General features: G+C 42.4%; 1 protein-coding gene across 5 annotated transcripts in view; it reads left to right on the top strand.

Moving 5' to 3' along the window:
* SORCS2 (sortilin related VPS10 domain containing receptor 2) overlaps positions 1-23,083 on the top strand; it is a 2,087,100-nt gene that overhangs the window by 1,251,203 nt on the left and 812,814 nt on the right. For all 5 annotated transcript variants that reach the window (XM_086964129.1, XM_086964126.1, XM_086964127.1 and 2 more), the window contains exon 4: positions 21,515-21,679. In XM_086964129.1, coding sequence (XP_086820255.1) covers positions 21,515-21,679 — 165 coding nt within the window. The remainder of the gene's footprint in view (positions 1-21,514; positions 21,680-23,083) is intronic.

The raw sequence follows: 23,083 nt of genomic DNA on the forward strand, positions 1-23,083 counted from the left end.
TTCTGTTTCTTCTCAATTGTGTCTACCATTGCAAGGTGGCAATGCCACTACAAATGGTGGTTAAGACCCATTTTAATCAAGAGTGACTGGCCCCCATCAAGTGTGACAGAGTTAATACTATGAAAAACCAACATGGACATAACTACACATCTCCCTTTCTTATAAACAAAACAAATAGCCAGTCCCTTGCATATAACATACAGGTACAATCATTCACAACTACGCCTCCATCATGTCTATCTTAAATATTCACCCAAAAATAAATTGTTACACACTCCAGTACTCATGTAGACACACACGAATAACAAATAACAGTCACAGGAACTCTGACAGGGAAAACATGAGGCTCCTCACACCTTGTGTCAAACAAAGAAACAAAACAGCAACTAGGTTGTGACTATCGTTGCATAACGGTCCAAGAAATGCAAGTCTTGCATCCTCTTCTAACTTGAGGCCCTTTGGCCAAATGTGGGCACTCTCACAATGATGCACACAGGACATGTAGTCATAGATGCCCGTTCACATGACAGCCAGGGCACGGAAATCACAGGCTTCCTTTGAAAAGGGGTTTCCCTATCATCCCTAAGTCCACACATTTAAGGCACAAAACAAAAATGGAAGTTTTAATCACACATCACCTTAACTCAAAGCTCCCTTGACCAGACTCCAACACACAATCTGTCCTCACAATAACACTCATACACAAAGTCCCTGAATTCCAGATCACACTATTAAACTATGCAGGTAAAAAAATACAACAAACCCTCACACTTTCTCCATCTTCCACAAGCAATACACACAACCCCAGAAATACAACACATTGCATCACACACTCATACACAAAAAGTGAAGCCCAGTACCTCCAACCCACCCCACACCAGGTCACACCCGCTGGCCAGACCAACATGACCAAGTGCCAGGCAGAAGAAAGCACTTAATCTGCACCCAGGGCCAAGTTGGGACGTCTTCCAAACACATATTGACACCCTCCAGTAGACGTAAAATTAAAAAACATTGGCATAGCAATCAAACACTAGAGTACAACTAGTGACACCTGACCACGTCAGCAGGTAATGAAGTAGTCATCTACAACACACTAGAGCTTCATCAAAAATAAACATATTCTTCTTTCTGTACCAAACACTTGTCAAATCTTCCAATTTGTACAGACGTATGACTGATTCCAGAGAACATACTCAGGCTAAACTTGTGGCTATCAGACACAATGCCACTGGGTACTACACTTACATTTGCACTCCATCAGGTGCTTTCCCTTGCAACCAGGATATGGTACTTCTCTTCTCCCACGACATGGGCTACTCCCCATGCAACTTCTAACAACAGGGTCCTGCTCTTCCCCAACTCAGCACACCACTGGAGATTCTCCCATGCAACTTTTCACAACAGACAAACATACTTGTCCACATATTCACTACAAGGGGCATTTCCCAATGCAACCTCTCACAACAGAGTGCTACTCTTCTCCAATTGCGCATACCAGGGGGTCCCCTCCATGCAGCTTCTCATTACAGGCTACCACTCTTCCCCACCTGCACATACCATGGGGTTCTATCAACAGGGTAGTGCTCCTTCTCCAGTTCACACAGACACACAAGTGTACTGCACAGATTTCTCTTGCAAGTTGTTACTGCAATTTTCCATATCCTTGGAACTTGAATGTGCACAATCAGTGCATATCTACACAACAACACACAGATGTTTACTATTCCATCTTTCAATCATTGCAATCTAGACCTAGGGCCTGATTTAGATCTTGGCAGACGGGTTATTCCGCCACAACAGTGAGGGATATTCCGTCCACCGAAATATAAATCCCATAGGATATATTAGGATTTTAAATTTTGGGAGTAACCCGTCCAGAAAGATCTAAATCAGGCCCTAAATCATGAGTCAACAGGAAATGCTCACACAGTACTCCAAAAGCAATGTACAGGTGCATACTTTAAACTTCCCAACCTGTCTTGCCATACTAAGCATTTAGGGGACCACAAGCATAACATAATATGCAATCCCAAAACAACAGAAGTCAACGTTCATGGAAATGTATTAACCCCTTGTGTGCTCCCGTCGGCCGTTGGCCGACGGGAGCACTACCTCGCTAGTGCTGCCGTCGGCCAACGGCCGACGCGGCCCCGCCCATTTTGCGGAAGTGCCGCACTGCTGTGAAATCGCGGCCGCGGCATAGGGGTTAACCAAACACATCCATTACCAATAAGATGTATTTGGCACATGTCTATAAGCAAGAATCACCAACCACACACAGTTGGTGGAAAACAAAGCCCAAATTTAACAGAAGCTTGTAGAATAATATGAACTCCATGAATACTAAATAACCGCGTTGAAAAGGTTACTAAAGGTCAGTTTGTAAAATGCCTAATAACCCAGCTGAATAAGTAATGATAGGTCAGTTTGGAAAATACCTATAAAGTGGTTTCAACCTCCTATTACTTCAGTACACCCTCAAACAACAGAGACTCATTTCTGTCTCTAATGTCCTTAGTGATAGTCCGACTTCTCTTACTAAATTGATCCAACAGCTTTGGGTAGTCTTTCTTCAATACTTCTAGACCTGTCTCAGTCAAGATATCAGCTTATTACCCTCCTTCGTGATGTCCAAGTCTACATAACCTACCTCCACTCCGACACCCAGGTCTGGAATACAAGACAAGCAGGTTGTTCTACTATGTCCCCAAACACTATGCAGACTCCTTCCAGCACTGACTAACTCACACTAGCACAGAAAGTCCCCATTTTCTTTGTGCTGGGTATTATTGCAAGTCCTCTGTCCATCAAACTCAGTCAGGCCTCATGCGCGCACAAAGGTTCTTGCTTGTCACATGGCACACGCCTCTCTAGTGATGCAGCCGGTCCATTAGTGATGTATGAGCACAGCACATGTGACACCTGACTTCAATGGAACGATGTGTAACTGTTGCAGTACACTAATGCCAAGCAGGTACACAGGACCTTCCAAAGGCATGGGCTATCCTGTGCCATAGTCACCTTGTTAGAAATTGAATTTCTGGTTGGCTATTTTATGCACCTAAGCCAGGCAGAACCCATCACTCTAGTCATGGCAAGTAAGTTACACACCAAAGATAACCTGTGCTCACCATCCGCTAGCTTGGCGCAGTGTGGGAGTGCTCATCATCAGAGGCAATATGTAAAGCTTTTGTGCAACACACTCACAGAGAAACATAATGAATACACCACTAAAGAGACTCTACACAGAATTACATAAAAATATATATGGTATATTATACATAAAACTAAAACAAAGCGATATAAAACATAAATACAATGCAGATAATGCCATTACTGAACTAGTACTTGTTATCCTGACTGTGCAAGAATCAACACAGCATGTATAATATCAGGGAATGAAATGCAGCAGTTTGTTTAAAGCAACAAAGCACACGAATCACCATAGATTACCAGATAGCCATAAATACTTTGCAGGAAATGCAGTCTTATTTAGTGGTCACCACATGAAATCCCCACTTAACTACAGAGCATAAGACCTAGCGAATCTCTGCTTTTACCAGCCGTATTACAAAAGATTTTGGGTGTCTCCTCTAAAACACATGTATTTATAATTCAGGATTAGGCTGCAGGAGCCCATGTTTGCCTACTCATCGTGATGTGGTAATTCTGGCCAAACTGGCAGCCTCCTTCGAGGCTTCCCCCGTAATGGCAGAGAAGCCAAAATATGGCCCACAAAGTGCGTTGCAACGTGGAGGGTGGGCTCACCCACTGTAGAATTTGGAGGGACAACTCGCTGGTCCCCCCGCGTGCAGAGAAGGTATAGGCAGCTGCCCATTAGCGTACGGTGCAGCTGCCAACAATACAGTGAAGTTCAGATGCACACCAGTTGGCCCGAGGTGCAGCATTGTGTCTCGTCGGATGAAAGAGCAAAGTAAGACGGAGCAATCCGTACTGCTCCCTTTCTTCTAGCACCTGTTTGTGTGTAATTGCCCTAGGTCATGGCGACTGGCCATAATCTAGTGCCAGATGCAGTTTCCCACAGGGTCGGTACATAACTCTTGGGGAAGATTTCTTCGGCAACAAGGCCCCACTCATGCCGAGGTCCCCTCTTTGCCAGGAGACACTCTGGCTTCCAAGGCTGGGGTTTCTCAAGTGCCAACGAAGGTAAAAGCGCACTTCTACCTGTGGTATTTCTGGCAGGATATGGTGCAGCGCTCAACACATTGAACTGGCAAAACAATGGAGAGCTCAACAAGCGCTCGCCAGCGAAGTAGGGGAACAGCTGATCTGTGATCGGGAAAAGCAGCTGCAAAGCTCTCATACGCAGCAGAATTGCATTTCCTCACAAAGACTGCTCTGGCTACTTGCTGCAAGCACCCAGGATGGGTTGAGGCAAGCCCAGCGGTCAATGGTGTGAGGGAAGTCCTTCAAGGCCTTGAGACTCCTTTTCCATCAAGCCCCTGGCGAGCACTAGCAGGGCACCAGAGCAGAGAACAGGCAGCAGGCCAGCACATACATGCAGTTTTGCGAACTGACAGTCTCTCCAGCAGCCTAGCAGGCAGGCAGGCCAGCAGAACAAAGCAAGTAGCCCCAATCGCAGTCCCTCCTGGCAGCACAGCAGTCCTCTAGCAATGTGCAGATTGTAGAGCCAGCAGTGTCTGATTTCAAGTTCCAGGAAGTGTTTAAAAACATGGGGTCAGACCACTGTACTCAAGTGGGGAGTAAATCAGACCTTTATGTGAGGGCAGGAGACAACCTATACAAATGTAAAGCATGAACATCATCTTCATCTCTCAGCCCAGGAAGACCATCAGTATGCAGATTAATCCCTGTAACACCCAGCTTCTTGTATTATGGCTATCTGGACATTTTGCACCAAATGTAGCTGTCTCTTAGGCCTAGATGTGGATTGGAGTCAGGCTGCACAGCAGAAAGAGTCAAAGGCATAGTTTTTAGATGTGGCATTTCTGAAAATAGTAATGCAAAATCCAACTACACAAGTAAGCAAGATTTAACGCTACCATTCTGCACAAACCAACGCTACTCCTTTCTGCTCAGGGATCACCACTTAAAAGTACATAATGGAATTCCCAACGCAAGCCTATGACAGGAGTAGGCCTCACAGCAGTGAGATAAAAAGGCTGTTTTTCACTATCAGGACATTGCACACATAAAGGCACAATACCTATCTTTTACCTACACAGCACCCTGCCCATAGGGCTACCTAGGGCCTACCTTAGGGGTGACCTGTATGTAATAAAAGGGGAGTTTAAGGCTTGTCAAGTAGTTTTATATGGCAAGTTAGGGTGTCGGTAAACTGCACACATAGGCCTGAGACTGGTTTGAAAGGCTACACCAGTGGGTGGCACAGGCAGTGCTGCAGGCCCACTAGTAGTATGTAATGTACAGGTCCTGGGTATATGGGATACCACGGTACAAGGGACCTACGTATCAATTTTTCAAACTGGTGTAAATCAATCATACCCTGTTTAAAAGAGAGCACATGCACTTAAGCACTAATTAGCAGGAGTGAAGTGCCTAGAGTCCTAAAGCAAACAAAAATGAGATAAAAAAATAGGAGGAGGAAGGAAAATAATTTGGGGATAGCCCTGGAAAAAGGGCCAGGCCCAACTCATCTCAACTGGGAAATCTTACTACGCACTCACCAATGCTTCTCCTTACATGACTGTCACCATTGAATGTATAACTGTCGAGAGCTCCTGGGGTCGTTTCAGAGTCATGCTTATGTAATGGAGATTTACCACTGTCTCAATAGAACTGTCTCCACAGCGCTGTCCTTATAACATTGTCTCCAGGCCATTGCCTCTAAGTTAAGGACCATTCACGTCAGAGCACGTCATCTCAGTTCAAAACTTCTATCAGCTGTCTCTTTGTCTCTGCCAGACCTCGTCCACCGACCTCTCTGGGCTCATTGTGCCCAGCAGATCGAGCGGGCACCACTTACCTGTGAATTTGAGGGTGGGTGACCCCAAAATAGCCCTCCGTGGTCACGGAGCCATCATCCTTCTCACATTTCAGACATCAGGTTAGACATACAGGAAATAGGGGCACACAGGATACTACAGGTGTCTATGTTGATTGTACCCGAGCATGAAGTCACAACTAGATTGTGCACAGAAATGTGAGTAAAAGCTGGCGTTTTGTGCACTTATTCCTGGATTCTATCTGCTATGACGTTTGCTTCAAACAAGCACATTCAGTTTCACAAAAGACAACATTTTACTAGGCTAGCACCTATGTTTGGGTACCACTTTCTGAATTCAGGTTTCTGTTGTTTTTATGTGCTATCATGCAAAAAAGGAGCTCTAACGCCCACTATGCATTAACCCTCCCCCCCCGCCCCCCCGCACCGCCCACGCACTTATTTTAGGGTCGTGAACAGTCGACACAATAACCTCAAGCAGTGACATTAAAACCACTCAACTATTTTTATTAGACCCCGAGTGTTAATGCTTTTAAATCACTACACGTAAACTGTACCTTTATTCGTGAAGACATTGATGATGAACTAGAAAAGGTCTGTTTTTTTCATCAGGGAAGATAATAATTTTTTCAGCCTTCAAATTCGGCCGCCCGTTGGTGGAGCGTTCATATGCGGTCTCTAACGCACCTAGCAATTTATTTCATAATGACGCAGCCTTCCCTTCACCGAGTCACACCTACAGAAGCGGAAAGGTTATCTGTCACCTTATGCTGGCCTGCCAAGCTGAGCGGGCACGCGCACGCTCCCACACCGCTCCTCCACAACTAACCAAATAATTCAGAATAAATCCGGCTTTCATGTGTTAGTTAAATGACTGTCAGCTCTCGGATGGGTGATAGAAGAGTCGATGACATCGGCATTCTTCCTTCAGATATGCAGGCTAACAAGAATGCGAATTTAGCACTGAGCTTTTACTAAAAAATGCGATGGCTACTCTTTCCACATAGCTGTTTTCGGTATGTGCTCCATTAGAAGATTAAACAAAACCCACAATTAGAATGAAACATTCCTTTTATTCATGTCGGCGGGGTACTTTCTTTGGACAAACCTTTCTGTCCTGTCCCATAGGGAATGCATAGTGATGTATGGATAGAACTCCTGCTCTTCAGGCAATGCCAACGAAGAAGGCGTAATTTGTTAGCACTGACTCTACAAAGCACAAGCATTCCCTCGACAAACAAACTCTGATCAAAAGTGTCGGTTTAAAACTTTTACAGGGATACGCTCCCGACGGGAATGCCCTTTCAAGACTGCAGAAAAGGTCGGACTGACCTATAGGACAATAACGCAGTGCCCACAGGGCTGGTTTGACAGGTCAGCGTGTTGTCCGTTATTTTTTTGTCTGTTTGTGAACCTGTTTTATGGTCTGTTGGGCCAGTTTTTAGTGGTGATTTCCCTGATATTAAAACAAATATTTCCTGCTACAGACCTGCAGTCTTTCATACCTTGTTAATCATGTATACATAAGGTTATCAGACGTCCCGGATATGTCAGGGCAGTCCCGTTTTTAAGTTGAGCATTCGAGACCTCTTGCATACTTTAGTATATACTTATATGTGTATGTACTTTGTGAGCTCTGAAGATCAGCCCTAGGACTTGTCTGCTTCCTTTTAGGGACTTTTTTTTCTGTTCAACTGCCTCTATTTAACTGTCTTGATAGAAAACGAACAGCAGAGGTCAGTAAAATACCAGAATTGCTTTCTGCTGAGGAACTTTCTTTTTTAACATTTTTCTGGCTACTGTCTCTATTTACCTTTCTTGATAGATAACGACCAGCAGAGGTCAGTAAAATACCAGAATCACTTTAGCATTCTCTAGATTCCAGTCCATAGAAATTGTCTTCCACAAGCACCAGTAGGCAATAATATTTTTTTCAAATCTTGTATTTTCAGTGATATGACTACCAACGGCCCTGATTTTATTTTAAAAACAGAGCTTTGGACTATACCATTTCCAGCTGAAAGGCAATATTTCTCTCCATGTGTTCCCATACCAGGCATGTCACGCAGTTTGGTGCTTACTTTCCCTCCATGTTAAAGAACAGTAGATGTTTCAGCACCCAGGCTAATGTGCTGCGTAGCTAAATACATATAAGGTCCCAAAGGTGAGACCGATTGCATTGCAAATGCTTGTTTCATCAGCTGTCTAGCAGATTTCGGCAAATTTGGCTCCTGTCCCGGTTTTAATTAGAGGGTTGACTATAAACAGTGGAATGCACGTTTTTATGTGTTCCAAAGCTGGGATAGTTAGCAGCTGTTACAAGAATGCAATTTAGCTAACAGATAAAATACTGAGTTTAAAAATTGCATATTGTTTATTTTCTTAGTGCCTCTTCTGTATTTCTATATTGATGAGTGCTGTCATTCTGTGACCCTCGGTTGATGTGAAATTGCAGTCCTCCTGCTATTTTTGCAAAGTGTCCTGGTTTTTGTTTTTCAAAAAGTGGTCACCCTACTTACATATCATATCTTTGTAAGGTAAAAGCTCCCACAATTTGACAACATGGTCTACATTTTAGTGTCTGATTCTATAATAAGGGCCAATGGTCATGCTTTATTGAAGTTCATCGATACTGACACAGGTGAGGTACAAGACCCCACTCAACCAACAACCCATTTTCTCACATAGGCTACACCTTAAGACCCTATGTGTCTCAAGTACTAACCTGTTGTAATGTCCAATCCCTTCCCCCATGTGCTATGTTTTCTAGCTTTCAGTATTTCAGTTTGCAGAGTGCCCCATTCTGTGTATGCACAAGACCCCTAACACCTGTCTATGACATTTGATGACTTTGCTTCACTCTATGTTCTGCTCTAGGAATTTGTGACAGTGGAAGTGTGTTTCATGGGATAACAATTCAATGTGTTGTACCACTGATGTGATTGTCCAAGTCTCAAAGCACAGTCCATGAACAGGAGGTGTTACAGGATTTCAGTCTAGCTCTGTAACTAACCACTGGGGAGGGTTCTTCACTTGATAGCTAGTCATGTCTGGGAGTCTTAGTTCATTCCATATGCGTCAATCCAAATCTGACCTCAAGCAAGTCCCAGGGAGGGGCTGCATGTTGATTCCACAAGGTACTCTGTTAAGGTCCAGGCATGAAGCCACTGTGTGATGGTCTAATAGTAGTGACAATAACATTACAAATAAGTCCCATCATCTAGTCCCCACTCCTCTCCGCATCACCCCTAGCCTTTCCCAGCCTCCCCTCGCTCTGGTTTCATGTGGACAGGCCATGCAATCTGGAAATCCGGGAATGCAATCAAATGGGCACCAACAATTGCACTGTGCATTTTCTCTGGTGTTGTAGTGCACTGCCTTTGCCATACTCACTACGCACCACTTGCCCACCATAATGACCATGTATTCTTCTTCGTGATAGTAGCTCCCGGTCACATGCCAAACCCAAGTGGCTGCCTGGTTCTGGACATGGTTCATACTCCCTCTTTCTCTGTGGTACTTGACCCAATGGAGAGGGGACAACACTGGGCCGGGTCCGGCTTGGTGGTGCTGTGGTGGGCCTGGGCCATGTGTCGGGACTGGCACTCTACTGGAAATAAAAACTTGTCTGCGAAAGTCTCCTGTAAGGCACAGTAGTTCTGTGTCGGTCTAGACTGCACCTCCAGATGTCAAACCATAACTGTTAGACTGAGAACTGCAGCATCATAAGAAAGTGCCATCTCACACTAGCACCTATGAAACCTGCAGGCTTCTCTAACAGGGCATGTCACTGGTGTTCAACAGCACCTGGCATAACTGCCAAAGGTCACGCATGGAATCAAAAGTGATGTTTCATCACCACCTCTTCCTTGTATGCTTTCTGTTTAAACGGAATGGGTGACATTGAGACCACCATTAACATGGTGCCCACTTTTTGATCACGCCATACAACCCCTGCTGGGCAGGGAGAAGAGGAGACAGTAGGATACAGGAGGTACAGTTTGTATATTGTAGGACGGGTACCAGGTACCCCTTGGCTATCAGGTAACTTCGAGCTGATTGGGGCAGGCGCCGTGCAAAGTAGCTGCCGAGGGGACAGGTGCGACGAAGAAAGAAGTATTTGAAAGTGTATATTTATCCAGCCTTTTATTTACTTGATACACGCGGCCAATCCAGGGCCATTCCTGCAGGTACAAACGTGGTGACTGAAAATCATTTTTGAGCACCTGTTTAAATTCGCTCGTTGTTTTGGTTAGAGTGGAGCTCTTACTTGTGAAACATCTAGTGAAAAATGTAATTCATTTTTGATCATCAAAGTAAAATTGTAATTTGAGCTTTAACATTATGGAAATGCTATGAAAAAGCTTTGGGCTTCCAGTGTTAATTTCATATTATTTTTCTTCTGTGTGTTTTCAGGAGCATTACATGAATTACGAGAGATGACAGAACTGAAGTGTCTTTACAGAAGTACAGTCACTTGTACAATATAGCCCTCTGGGTTCTGATGTCCAAGTAATATTATACCTACCCAAACCAATATTTTGTACTTCGCATCTAGGTCAGTAGACTTAGTAGCCAACATCCCTACTTATGAAAGTACAGGGCGGTACTTATGGTCCTTAAACATCAGGAGTCGGTGCTGTACATGCTGGCTGATATGACACAAATATAACACGTGATAAGTAAAGTATAAATTGGCGAAAAAATATAACAGAAGTACATTTTGAAAAAGAAGAAAATAAAATTATATGGCACATTTTCTTGGCTAAAAGTCAGACTCGATTTTTCATGTGACAGAAGTGATGTGCATTATTTTATCATGTGTTTATATTTAATTTGTTGCCTTTTTAGCAATTATTGCGCATTGCAGTTTACGTCCTTGTATGTGTGATTAGATTTGTAGATAATGCACTTTTCTTTTCTTGGTTTGGAAGCTTGGATTATTTGTTCTGATAGAAAAACGAGGTTTGTTTGCTTGGGAAGTGTTCATGCAGGAAGTGGGTGGTGCCAATGGGGTGACGTCAATGGCAAAAGCGGACTGTGGCAGTGGTGGAAGTGGGGGCCGGTAATAGTGGAATTTTGTCATGACATTGATGAAAGTTGGCTTTTGGAATAAGGGGATGTTTTGTTCTTAGCCTTTATCTTGCACTGTTTGCCCTTATGTGAACATATAGAGAAGACAATTATTAGAAACGCGTGAAATATTATTACAAACGTGAAAGGACTCTAAAGAGATTAGTTATGAGTGAATATTAGTAATTGGCAAAAAAAGGAGTATTACAATATGAGGAGAAATATTCAAATAGCAGATTATTTTAATCCCACAATACAATTGATCAAACCCATTATTTTAACTGTAATGTAGAGATGTGTACGATTTTGGGTGGGGCAACCCATAAGGAGATCATAAATATGATGCCTAAAATGGCATGAAACCAATGTTGTACAATTTTTGGAGTTGTCATTAGAGATTGAAGCAGAGAGCACTTTTTGAAACAGTGTAAGTGAAATAAAATATGTACAAAGATTCCTGTGTTTTAGTTAATCGCTGTCATTTTTACTTTTATTGGGAGCTCACCAAGCCATCTCGGTTGTACTCTGGGATAGTGAGTACTTGCACTTGCATATGTCCATTCCAAGCACTGTTTAATAGTAAATAGAGTTATTTAGTTAGGAAATTGTTGAGATTTTTCTAACAAAAATGCTATTTAATTATTGGCATTTCAATGAAAGGACCCTTTTGAGTTTAGAATGCCACACTCCAAGAGCCTCTGAATTGGAGTTGCAGGGCTGTACAAAATATAATGTGAAGAAAGATTCAAAGATTTAAATATTCACTTAAAAACACACAAAGTACAGTTATCGGTATGAATTTAAAAAGATAAACCACTGAAATTTTTCAGTTTTGGTTAGCTCAGCATAACCGCCGTTCAAACCATAAGTTGCTGCGTAATGCAATGCTCATGCCCTCATCCTTGAGGTAATAGGTGGAATTATTACTGTAATAAAGGAGTTTACAGGCAAGATTATATATCAGGTTACCATTAACTTTATTAGTCACTAGACTCTGAATATAGTATATTATAGGCTTTGGTAAGTGGTACTTAAGGATGTTGTGCTTTAAGGTGTTGTTACTCTTTGGTATAACTCAGGGCACAAGTCCTAAAAAAAGAAGTGGAGGGGTGCTGACGTCACAAAAGGAAATGACGTCACGAAAGGTGGCTTGCACCATCAGACTCATTACCTTCCCTCACTCACCCCTCAGATGCGATTGCATTTAGAGAAGCCAGCGCGTGAGCAGCGTTCTGAATGGGCTCCGATCTCACCCCAGAGAGGCCAAAGAGTGAATGTGTGGCTCCATTTTCTCCAGTTATCGAGCTACCTGTAAAATAAGTGGGGGGACGCCGTGCACCGCGTGGTACCCCGACTCGAGTCATGGTATCACTATTGTGAGGTCGTAAGCATTACATTTGGTGTCCTTCTCCTCTTATGTGTTCTGCCAGCACTCAGCATTGTGTTACACTTACATATGCTACAAATATTTTCAATCATTTTAAACACATATTCCTACAAATTTTCCATCCAGCTTACTCACTGGTCTACTTGGCTTGGTGTTGCCTTCCTCAGCGATGGTAGACGGAACGTCAATAATGGATCATGGGGCCAATAGGGTGGCTGCAAAACATGACATCACCAGGGTTTGCAAACCCTTCTTGTGCTAGCCCACATTGTATTCTATTATAAAGTCCATGGTAGATTGTGTGCCAATCAATTACATTTCCTCTCAGTGCCAGAATGATTCAAGTGTGTCTTAATGCTTAAAAACCTCACACAATGGCTCATCTACTGAGCTCTTTAATCCTGAAAACAGCTTCTTTTATTATTATACAAAGTGTTGCTCGGTATGCCAAATTTAACTTCTCATAACGGCCTCCATAAATATGGAAAATGGTTTCACCTCCAATAAAATGTAAGTATCAAAATGTACTGAAAAATCTATAAACAATTACCAGCCCAAAATGATGCTTCTCCGGATAATTAAACAAGACTAGAACCAAGTGGAAGGGTGGAAGTGTGTCCAAGGAGTCTATAAACCTGTCCATAAAGAATCTCTTTAGCCAATAATAGGCTGGGATTTGTAAATTGTCTGAAGAATAATAAAGTCTGGGTCATTGAGTTTTTGCAGAACATTGTCATTGAATGTACTTCTTTGTCAGTGCAACTTAAATAGTACAAAGTGTATGCCTCCGCGAGAAAACTGACCGTGGACATACTTGAAATAATGTTGATTATGCATGCTAAAGTGGAATCTGATCTTGTAGGCTCGGCCAGAAGAAAATGTTTGATTGTTTTCCTGTGACATCTATTGCACATTTTCATATTGAAAATACTGTGATAATCATCATCAATTGCATGTTCTCTGCCTTGATCGAATCTTATATGTGTATATTGCGCGGACATATTTCAGACTCTGCACATTCTGTGCAAATGCCCTGGGGTCTGACTGCCTAGAGGGAAAACAAATTATAAACTGAGAAGGTGCCACAACTATTATCCTGGGCAGATATTGAAATTAGGCCAGGCTCCATATTACAGAGTAATGCCCAGGGGCAAATATACCCTGGGAGCAGGTGTCACCAAGGTTCCCAGGGATCTTCCAGGGGGCGGGAGAGGAGTCATTGAATCATTTCTAAATGAATGGTAAGAAGTTACTAATGTTTGGTTGAGGTGACAAACATTTAGCCGGCTTAGATGTGGCTTGATATGGATGTTCTGCTGAGGTCACAATTGCTCACCCAACTAGATGGCCTAGAACAGTGGCATGCGCATGAATGTGCCAGAAGTTGTTTCTAATGTGTACTGTTTACAATTTACAATGTCTTTTTATAACTTGTCATGGGTTAGCAGCTGAAGTGTAGAGTGCAAGATGTAGCCAATGTCATGTTCAATGTGTGCTATTGGTGTAGGGTCAGTACTTGGCAGCGGGTTATGGTAGCATCCTGTGGGTGAAGATGGCTTAAGGCTTGTGTAAGGATAAGGATGTTTAACCAAGATGCATTAGGAGGCTATAGCAGCAGGAAGCTAAGAGGCAATGCTGATCCTAATTAAATAAGGACCACAGCATTCTCCGTGGCATAACAATAATTCTACCGATTATAACTTTCCAACAATGCTCTTTTGTTAAATTTCAGTAGGGCGTTTTATTTAAAGACAGGCTATTTGCAGTAGTTTTCTTTCAAATGTTACTATCATTTTGTTGAAGCTGTGTGTATACAATGCGATGTACAGACAATGGACAGCATTATTACCTAGGTTTATGGTATGAATTTGTATATTTTTTCGGTGCAATATTTTAATAGTGTATTCAGTGTATTGTAACATGAGTGAAAGAAGAGGGCAGAGTTTGGGAATAACCACGTCGTCCTTATCTGTCTCCTATATCCGTTTATCTACACATTTTATATGTTCTGTTTTTTTTTACATTGTTTTTATCTATACCATCCGTTGATACAAGAGAGATATAAAACAATTCACAGTTATAATTCAGGGTTCCTAAATCAAGTGCCATCTACTATCTTACGAAATCATTGACTTGCCTACATTATTCAATGTACAAATTCCTGCATTAACTCAAGTGCATTTGGTAGAACGTGGTATTTAAGCTGCTCATAAAAAATGCATCACTCTGGGCTATGCATAGCAGAGACATTTACCTGAATTATGAAAATGACAGACCTTCTTGGCGATTGTTTACTCTTTTCTTCACATCCCCCAAGAAAAACTGCCTTCCCTAAATTGACACATTGCAAAATGACTGCATGTCTAGTGGTAGGCTGTTTGTCTATTTTCACAAGTATCTGTTTGTATTCCTTCATATGGGAACATATTTGGTTCACTTTACCTAACACTCACTCAGTAAAATGTCAGTGTTCTGTACACTATGTATCAATCTTCAACCTAATGTACAAAGAGGGATACTTCCCGAGAGGCTGGAAACAGGTTTCCATCCTGCTATTATTAAAACAAAGAAACAATGTGGATGCCAAGGATCCGAACAACTTCAGGCCCATTTCCAGACTTCCCCTTTCAGCAAAAATAATAGAGAGAAACATGAACATCCAACTCAACCAGTTTCTCAGACTATCTGAAACATTGGACCCTACCCTTAGAGAGGGTCATAGCATGGAAACTGCACTAGTCAAATCCACGGAAGAGATCAGAGCCACTCTTGATCAGGGTGGCAGGGCCGCCCTGATCATGATGGACCTTTGGGCGGCATTTGACACGGTCCACCATGGTTTGCTGGTGGACCGCTTAGAAGAGAAAGGAGTTAAAGGTACGGCCCAAAAACTCCTGGAATCCTTTCTCTCAAAAAGAACCCAAACTGTCAAACTGGACACATTTGAGGCAGATGCTTTCTCCTTACCTTGTGGAGTCCCACAGGGGTCCTCATTGAGCCAGACGCTTTTTAATATTTATGTGTCCTCACTGGACCCCCTCATAGAATCCTATGGTTTTAGTTTCACATCCTACGCCGACGACACCCAGATAGTAGTGGCTATACAACCAGAACTGCTACAAAACACTGCATCCAGACTACAGGACTGTATGAACGCGGTAGGAAACTGGATGGCACAGAACTGTCTAAAGCTAAACTCCAGTAAGACTGAGGTTGTGCTCTTTGGCAATAACCCTACTTTTTGGACTCCAAACTGCTGGCAAAACTCACTAGGACCATTGCCAGACCCGACCGGGAAGGTGAATAACCTGGGAATCTGGATTGGTGACACATTTAGTTTCAAGTATCAGGTGAATTCAGTGGCATCCTTCACTTTGTTCACCTTCAGAACATGTAAAAAAAATAATGCCTCTACTTCCTAAAGACGCACAACAAACAGTGGTCACAGCATTAGTACTGTCCAGACTTGACTATTGCAACAGTCTTTATCTCAAGCTACAAGAAGGATCAATGAATAAATTACAGGAACTCCTAAATTTGCATCTATTACAGGATCAATCAAAAAACTTCACTGGCTGCCAGTCAGGAAGTGTACCCAGTTCAAGGCCCTATGCTTGGTCTTCAAGGCGCTGCAGGGAAATGGACCTGAATTCCTAAACAACACTTTCGTTGGTACTCACCAGAAAGTCACTCCGATCATCTGATGCCAAATTGGTGAAAATGCCCCGGACGACAAAAGCTAATTGGGGTGGCAGAAGTTTTATTGCCAACGCAGCCAGGGCTTGGAACTCCCTCCCACCTTATCTGAGACACATGACCAACTTGATTGCCTTTAGGAAGGTTTTAAAAACTTGGCTCTTTACAAATTAGGCCGTATAACACACAATCGGTGGGCCTCTGGTAGGTTTCGTCACTTCAGCGCAAGGACACCCGCGGGTAACAGCTGTGCTTTACAAATGCAATTAACATTAACATATCAAGAGGGGGAAGTAGAAGCGTTCTGGGGGCCCCACTCAGCTTCTGGATATATAGCACTAAATCAAAATGGAGTGTTCTGTACACTTCACTGTATATGGTGTCTAACACCTGGTAAATGCAGTCGTTTGTTTAGAGATGCAGATACGGAAGAGAAACACATACTCACAAAGTTACCAATCTTTGAGCAATTACTTAATTGCATGGTTCATCCCTTGTGAACATGCACTCCTATTCATATTGGGGTTACTCAGAATTGCAGACCGATCCTCAACTATGCTAAAACCTGTGCATTTAAAATCGGTATGTCTGCAGGCAAAACGTCGTCTATTCCATCTGTGTGATCGGAGTCCATTTAGAAAGACTAGTTGTGCACCTCTGTCACACATACTTATGACTTTCACGCAGAAAAAGATCTGTAGTTCTAGCCCTAGTTGTCCAAATATGTCCACAGACACTTTTTGTCTGCTAGATGTAAGTAGTGCTTAAAAACAATTGTCACCTTGGCTTGTTTACCTGCTAATTATCAATTGGCCTACTACAGATTTGTTCCAGGCAGCCCTGAAGAGCTGGCCATTTTCCTTTTGCTTTTCTTTCTTGATCAAATGTTGAGGCCTTGTGAACATTTCAAATGAAACCAGAGCCAGCATTAGTGCTGGTGGCGCCCCGTGTGACAGTGTTTGTTGCTGGTACCCTAATGACCACCTCCACCACAGATTCCCTCACCACCCTTTAACAGTGCCAATCAAATCTCCATTTGTGCATTCAGTTCTTTGATGACAGTTAAAAATACACTGTTCCATATCACGATTTTTCCTTATAAATAGCAAGTAGCAAAAAGATGTCTCTTAGAAAAGCAGCAACCAACTAACCTATTTACATTATATGCACTTTTTGATCTGCATGGTACACGTTCTTCAAAGCAGGCATATTAATTCTCTGTGCAAATTTATGATCAGTAAATACCTCAACTAGACAAAACTCTGATGTCTCTCAAGGAAGAACATTAATCACCAGAATTATCTTGAGATTTTTATTGTTGCCTGGAAATTGCTGGAGGCAAGGGACACCACAGCAGGTGTTTCTAAATGTAAAATAAACTTGCAAACGCAGCGCCCCATGAAGTTAGCACCCGGTGCGGTGGCACTGGTCGCACCGCCCTGGAGCTGACCCTGAATGTAACAATGTGTTTGGGGTGTTAAGTAGTACTTTTAATTGTGATAGTTTTATTTTCATTATGCCTACATGTTAGAAATTGGGTTACTGATTGATTAGGGTGTGAGCCCTGGTCAAGCAGTAAACAATGCTAGTCAGGGTAAGGCACAAACAAACCCCAAATTAACCTGTGCTCACCCCCCGTAGCTTGGCACATAGCAGTCAGACTTATCTTCGAGGCAATGTGTCATGTATTTGCGCAACACGTCAAACAGTAAAATAGTGAGAACACCACACAAACATTATCCCACGGCAGGTTAGAAACATAGAGAAAAATGTAATAAATACAACACAACCAAACACAACAAAAATCTAATCAGTTGAACCGGAGTTATGAATTTTGAAAGAATAAAATACAATGTAGCGCCTAGAAGGATTAAGCACCAACTGCGGCTATCTGATTGTGCTGGATCGGGTCAAAGTCAAAAGTTCAAGCTGACCATGATGGAGCAATTGAAATTAGTCCTGCTGAAGTTGTACTTTCTCAGGTTTTGTGGCCAAAGTCCAGTTCGCACTGGAGAGGGTTGCAGGAAACAAGGAGAGCATCGCTGGCGGTGGGCTGCGTGGCGCGAAGAGCAGGTGGGGCGTCTTGGACAGACGGGATGGAGCTTCACGTTGGCAGTCCTCTGCAGCAATCTGGGCTAGCTGTGTGAGGGGATGGGCTGGTGGTGGCTCCTACTGATTTTGAGTGTTAACAGCCCAGTTCCAGTGTGAACGGCCTGTTTGTGGTCACAAAGAGCCCAAAAGCTTGCATGTAAGAGCTCAAAAGCCACATCAATGGTCCAGAACCTGAGAGGAACCTTTATGGGGTCAGGAAGCTGCTGAAGATCGGTCCAGGAGCTGTTGAGAAGCTTGTTTGTCCTGTGAGGCTCAGATCAGGAGGTCAGCAGACTAGCCCTTCGAGTCTCTCTGGAGTCCTGGATGGGTTGCAGGTCCAGTTCTTCCTCCCAGGCAACAGGGCAGCAGGCAGCAGGTCAGCACAGCAAGGCAGCAGCTCATTCAAAGTTGCAGTCCAGCAGAGTGGCAGTACTTTCAGCAGCACAGCATCCCTTTTTCATGGCAGAGTATCCACAGGTTCAGAAGTGTACTGAAGACTGTGTCTGGGGGTCCTTTGTTTATACCCTGATGCTGTGGTTCTGGTAGGTAGGAGAAGCTTCTCCAGACAGTGTCTTTGAAATGCATAATATTCCCTACCTCCCTTGCACTGTCTCCAATCAGGCTTAAATGACAATGCAGGATAGTTAAGCCCTTTGTGTGGAAACAAGATACAGCATATTCAGGTGTAAGTGAGGCTGGGCCAGCACTCCCTCTCATCCTGCCACTGATTCAACATCCAGTCACACCTAAGCTCCCATTATGTGTGGCTCTCTAGGAGGAATACACTAACCTCAACTGCCAACTACACCCAGTCATGTGACCAGAGACAGGCTGCAGGCACCAAATGGCTAAGGAAAGAAATGACAACTTTGTGAAAGTGGCATTGTCAGAATTGTCATTTAAAATCCAACCTCACCACAAGTTGACATTTTAAATTAGGATTCCAAGGACACCAAACATGATCCAGTTATCTCTTCTCATTTGGAAATTACACCTATAAAAATATAATAAGGCAACTCTAATGTTATCATATGGGAGAGATAAGCCTTGCAGTAGTGAAGAAGGAATTGAAGAGTCTTTCACAACCATGACATGTAAAATTTAAACGTACACGTCCAACCTTTTAGATACACTGCCCTGTGGACTGTCTAGGGTCTACTCTAGGGGTGATTTATATGTATTAAAAAAGAAGGTTTGGGCCTGGCAAAAAGATTATTTTTCCAGGCCCCAATGGCAGTTTAAAACTGCACACACAGGCTCTGCAATGGCATGCCTGAGACATGTTTAAAGGGGTACTAAATTGGAAGGCACAATCAGTGGTGCAGGCCCAATAGTAGCATTCAATTTACAGGCCTGGGCATATGTAGTGCATGTTACTAGGAACGTTTTAAGTAAATTAAATATGCCCATTGGGTATAAGACTATATTACCATGATTCGAGTGGAGAGTACACATACTTTAACACTGGTTAGCAGTAGTAAAGTACTCATAGTCCTAAGGTCAACAAAGACAAATTCAGCAAGATTAGGAGGAAGGCAAAAGGTTTGCGGATGACTCAGCAGAAAAGGCCAGGTCTGACAGTACATAAGTGAATACTCTCCTTTTTCAGCATTTAATAAACGGCATGGTCTGTATCGATCCTCCCAGTCAGGTATTCTGGCTTGTTTTTCCTGCAAGAAAGAGAAAAGAAACCCATCAGTCCTGCTGCGCTCCGACACCCATGCTATGTCCTATTCCAGCCGGCTGCCCTTTCCTATCTAACCCATTTGCCTGGAAGTAAACAATGGAGGTTATTACTGTTTCCCATTGACCATGGTTGAAACTCCGTATTCCCAGCTCACAGTCTGTGATAGGCTAGGCTATCTTTTATCCTGCCTCCTTTCTCCATTGGCTAATCTGGCCAGTCTGTAGGATGGAGCCTCTGTTTTGAACAGTCTCTTTCCCTTTTTGTCTTCTGGCTCCTACATTCGTCTCATGGTCTGTCAGCGTGGAAGTTTATCCCACAGTGTTGTTGTATGCCTGCCACTTTCCTTGCTTGACCACCACCATGTTCTGCCAGTACTCCATTGTGGCCTAAACAGCACTGACCGACGAAGCTTATGGAATCAGGGTTCACAACTGCAGCACTCACAGTCATGATTGTCCCTGATCAGGCTCCCCTCAGGGGACCCATTCACCACTAGCACTGCCAATTGTGGCATTGGTGCACTAATGTCTATGCCCACAGGCACACCCTGAATACCCTCCAGGCTATATCCCTTTTACAGCCATTGGCAAGCAGCACCTCCTATTATTAACCATGTTTATGTTATGGATCAGATGCTACTCTTCAAACCCATCTAATTATAAAGTTCAAACGCCAAACAAAAAATGACTAATGATTTCCACACAGACCATAGTTCAGCTGCATTTATTCATCGCTACAAACTTTTGAAATTCGGAAACAAGGCATCCTAAAAGTACTTTTTCTAGCTTTTGTTTGTTTTCTTACACATGCTGAGGGTTCAAGAAATACAGTTAACAATCTATTTATATATGTATCTATCTATGTATCTCCCCTTAAAATATTTCAGGCGAAAAGATGCATTGGTTAAAATTTAAAGAATAATATAATTGAAACTAAACAGTTTTAGTGAGCAATATACCCAGAATTCCCTCAATGCACTATTCATAATTTCATATATAATGTCATAGATGGTATCAAGAATGGCATCATCAAACTCATGTCAGGTGATATTACTAACATTATAGGATCCAGAGGAATTAAACGCTAGCCATACCTAGTATACACAGGTCACACAAAGTCTGTCTAAAGTCCTGAGCCCAGATTCTACCTCAGTGGTGATCAAAAAAGCACCTAGAGGCCATATCATTAATCCCAATGTGTAAGACACCTTACCCATAGCACTCTTAACTCATCATAAGCCTTTCAAGCTCTTTCTACACAAATACCCTTGTTTTCAAGTAGGACACAGTGTAGGTGCTTAAGCCACTATGGTAGCTTTTTTTAATTCAACTGATGATGCCATATGTGATGTCATCAATAGCATCATGCATGAAGTCACAACCTTTCCACTGTAAGAGTTATTGTTGGGTTACTCATGATAACCTGTGAATCTGAATGTTTTATGAATCTGATTGATTTAAGGCTTTGAATTGTAACCATGAAGTCATTTCATTTCTTGTGTGGCTGAGAATCTCTAGCAAAGTTAGTCTCTGAATAATGTTTATAATTTATGTTTTTTCATAGTCACTCTTTCTATCTTTAACAATTTTTGGTAAATAATTAAATTTGTTAATAATGATTTGTATTTCAGATAATTCTTGTGAGCTCGTCTCTCAATGACCGGGATCAGACCCTTTTCAGCAGTATTGATGAAGGATCTTCGTTCCAAAAGCAATCAATTACTTTTGCAGTGGAGATACTCATTTTCCATCCAAAAGAAGAAGACAAAGTGCTGGCTTACAGCAAAGATGCAAAGGTAAAGCTCACTTGACAACAAATTAGGAACTCTCTTCTATTCTTCTGTAAACTTGCAGATCGTGTTCATAATACCAATGTTGCAATATGTACAGCGCCGCTAAAAATGAGGCTCAGAAATCATGCTTTATAGACACCACACATGACATTAACAGAAATAAAAAACATAATTGCGTTATTTAGATGTATAGTTATTTGGTTATAGCCTTAGAGCCCGACGTAGCGGGCTCTACTGGCCATTAAAGGCCCGCTCCAGCATTAAAGGACCTTTAACAAGGGCGCAGGCCTTTAATGCCAAGATAGCTTGCAGGAGAATGGGCACTGAACATCCCATTTATTAAGTATTTTTTGCAGCAAGTGTCAAACTTTTGAAAGCCAGTCACAGTCTGAACTTAATTAAGCAAGGGTACAACTCTTTGTCAGAAACTAATGTAAAATTTGATTGCCATTCGAGTTAATGTTTACAAATGTCTGCATTCAAGATTTATGTATTTTGTTTAAATTCACTCAGATTCTGACAAAACTTACATCAATGCCCACATCGATGATAAACGTTTACTAGCTTCTTGGTCATAGTTTTGAATTATTTTAAATACATTACCACTAACAGAAGAACAATTAAGAGAGTGCCACTCAATGAGTGAGTGAGACTTTTATGGAAAGCAAACCCCAAGTCAACCCAAGACACATTAGATAAAGGCTAACACTTAGGTAATGTATTATTCCCCGTCTGTAAATATCTCCTGATTGAAATAGAATTGAGGCAATTGCAGAATCATAATCCAATTCTTTGTGTGACGTGTAGATCCATTGCATTTCTAACATAGGTTGTACAAGATTTTTGCATAAGTGTATTTTTTTAGCAATTTCATCCTATTTCATCAACTTTATTCTCAGTGCATATCACGCACGAGATGCTGTTCAAGGAAAGGTGTGATTTTGTGCAAATACCCAGACACTGTCCCACATACCCATCCATGCCAATCTAGGAAAATATGCCTCAAAGTGCACGACTGCAACCCATGGTTTAATAAATGTTTTTGGGGAAACTTGGCGCGTTTAAGAGGGAAGTGGTGTGGCTCGTCTGCTACTTTCAATAGGAACTCCTCAAAATCACTTTTTTAGAAAGATGGCAGCCCCCTCACTCTGAGAATTGTTAAAGCACCACTCAGTGTGCGCCAAATCTCAGCTTCAGTGACGGAGACAAATTGCTCCATCTCATCTGTTAAAAGCTGAATAGTGCCCATAATAGCCGTTTGGGATAAAAGTATTAGTAATCTTATAACAATAGGTCTTGCCTCTGGGACCTTATAGGTGTTTAGCCATGCAGCACGTTATCCTGGGTGCTGTGCTGCCAGGGATTGAAGCAAAAACCATCTGTCCATCAACTGTGTTTTTTGCCAGG

Source organism: Lissotriton vulgaris, chromosome 3_2, assembly GCF_964263255.1.
Source record: "Lissotriton vulgaris chromosome 3_2, aLisVul1.2, whole genome shotgun sequence".
Lineage (NCBI taxonomy): Eukaryota > Metazoa > Chordata > Amphibia > Caudata > Salamandridae > Lissotriton > Lissotriton vulgaris.